At 38.0% G+C, this 2,500-nt stretch overlaps 1 protein-coding gene across 3 annotated transcripts in view; it reads left to right on the top strand.

Annotated features, from left to right (window-relative positions):
* The first annotated feature begins 379 nt into the window (after positions 1 to 379).
* LOC113806563 (oplophorus-luciferin 2-monooxygenase non-catalytic subunit) overlaps positions 380 to 2,500 on the top strand; it is a 6,538-nt gene continuing 4,417 nt past the window's right edge. For 2 of the 3 annotated variants that reach the window (XM_027357718.2, XM_027357720.2), the window contains exons 1-2: positions 380 to 1,118; positions 2,467 to 2,500. The exon at positions 2,467 to 2,500 is cut by the window's right edge and continues 119 nt beyond it. In XM_027357718.2, coding sequence (XP_027213519.2) covers positions 467 to 1,118; positions 2,467 to 2,500 — 686 coding nt within the window. In that variant the 5' untranslated portion in view covers positions 380 to 466. The remainder of the gene's footprint in view (positions 1,119 to 2,466) is intronic. The other variant, XM_027357719.2, reaches the window with a different exon arrangement.

The following is a 2,500-nucleotide window of genomic DNA, read 5'->3' as shown; positions in this document are numbered from 1 at the left end:
CATTACCATTTTCATTATTACTATGTGATACTATGTCTCAACTAGAACCTTATCCGTTAATATTATTGTCTTGAAATCTAACTTTCTCAGGTCGTAGTTGATACGAAATTCATAAAAGCTGCATTTGAATATTCATTTCACACACAGATAAGAGGAATGAACAGATAAGTTATAGCACAGGCTCTTCCCATAATGGATTAGTACAGTAGATAATTTTTACTGTCATAATATTTGTCTATGTTATCTGTCCGTATCTAAAAACATGATTATTTATCAATACATTTTTCGAGAAAGAAAAAGCATTGTCTTATTTTCCAAAATTACTCTCAAGAATTAGTCATTTTTAAGACAACGACAAGCATTCGCGCGGTGGAACAGACTAGACATCTGTCAGTATCGCATATTATATATATCTCACCACACAATTTTATCACTAGATTTGCCTCAAGCTTCACTTTGCGCAGAGATGTGGTCGAGCTCCCTCTTCACTAAAATCGCTCTGCTGATTGGTGTTGCTTCCTGTGACATTACGATAAAATCGCCAACAAGTGCTAATAATACTGTAGTTTCGAACGTATCGCCCTGTCCAGAAGGCAAAGACATATGGCCGTGTATTTGCTTCGAAAAGGATGACCTGTGGGCCGACATCAGTTGCCAAGACGTAAATAAAGAAGACCTTTATACGATCTTTGGTGCTGACTTCCCCGATCCCGAACTCAATGCCATCCGCGTGGAGAGGAACTTGGAACTCACGACCTTGCCCGAAGACGTTTTCGAGAACGTCACCTTCCGAGCGCTGGTCTTTCGCGAAGGAATCCTCGAGGACGTGAAGGCAGGAGGCTTCACCGGCGGCTTCAGCACAGCGCTCTCTCTCGACTTCACCTCGAACCGAATCACGAGTTTCCCCTTCGGTTCCCTCCAGAACTTTGCCGCTTTGACTGAACTGTTGCTGGGGAATAACTCCATCGCCGGCTTCCCCTCGATGAAGTCCGCGACGTTGCAGGTCCTCTCGCTGGCGCACAACCCTCTGAAGGCTCTTCCTTCGTGGGCTTTCGTGCATCTGCCGGCGCTCGTGTCGCTGGACCTCGACCATACCGGCCTCACTGTGCTGCAGCCGGGTAAGTCACATGAGGAACTTCGTATCACTGACGGAGGAAGCGTGGAATCACATGTAATATATATATATATATATATATATATATATATATATATATATATATATATATATATATATATATATATATGTATGTATGTATGTATGTATATATATATATGTATATATATATATATATATATATATATATATATATATATATATATATATATATATATATATGTGTGTGTGTGTGTGTGTGTGTGTGTGTGTGTGTGTGTGTGTGTGTGTAAAAAATATGTATGTATTATATTCACACATATCTATAAATATTTTCTGTTAATTTAATTAAATCCCCCTTTTCTAATAATTATAAATGAATAATAAATCATAAAGAATAGATAGAATAAAAGCATAAGTGAGACGGGATCCAAGCACCCAACTCCACTCCCTGGTATTTTCCGTTCCTACCCTGGACGAACAAATGATCGGTACTTTCCCTTCTTTCACAGTTTTTCTTTTATGTTCTATACTTTGATCCATTGTTCCTTTCGCAATTCATTCCTTGGCCCACTCGGAATCGTCTCCTTCGACTAATTTGAATGCTGTCTCCAGGCCATAAGAAAAAATATGAATAAAAAAGAATGATAAGTAAATAATAATAATAATAATAATGAATAATAAAATAACAAATAATAAAAGAATAAATCTGCTGGCGTTATCATGGCGTATTGTTCTTGCCACAAATTTTCCCCAACCTTTCTCTCCCTGTGCAAGATGAGAGCAAGGAGCCACCTAAGTTATCACAACTGAATTCATATAGATTGATGTTGTTTTTAATTCAATTATCTAGTATTACAACCTTCAATTTCTGGGTAAAACCACATTATTAACATCCGGCACTCAACTGAACACACACACACACACACGCACACACACACACACACACACACACACACACACACACACACACACACACACACACACACACACACACACACACACACACACACACACATACATATATAAATATATATATATATATATATATATATATATATATATATATATATATATATATATATATATATATATATATATATATACACGCACACATATATATGTGTCTGTGTGTTAAAACAGCGAAAGAGAGAGAAAGAGCGAGCGAGGTATAATACCTAACCTCTGTCGCGACGTGCATAATACGCCTTACAAAACATTAATAAATAAAAATAGAAATAGGGCCTGACAACGAATCAGAGACATACACATGCAGCTCCCCATCTCAGTGCCTCGAAAGATGTCCCTCCCTCTTACCGTTCGGGATTAATTAGGATAATCTGGTTATTAAAATTACGAATCCGACCGCCCAGGCACGTTCGCCAGTCTCAAGTCACTCGCCTACGT

Source organism: Penaeus vannamei, chromosome 7, assembly GCF_042767895.1.
Source record: "Penaeus vannamei isolate JL-2024 chromosome 7, ASM4276789v1, whole genome shotgun sequence".
Classification (NCBI taxonomy): Eukaryota; Metazoa; Arthropoda; class Malacostraca; order Decapoda; family Penaeidae; genus Penaeus; species Penaeus vannamei.
The sequence above is the reverse complement of the archived record's forward strand: the minus strand, read 5'-3'. Positions and strand labels throughout refer to the sequence as shown.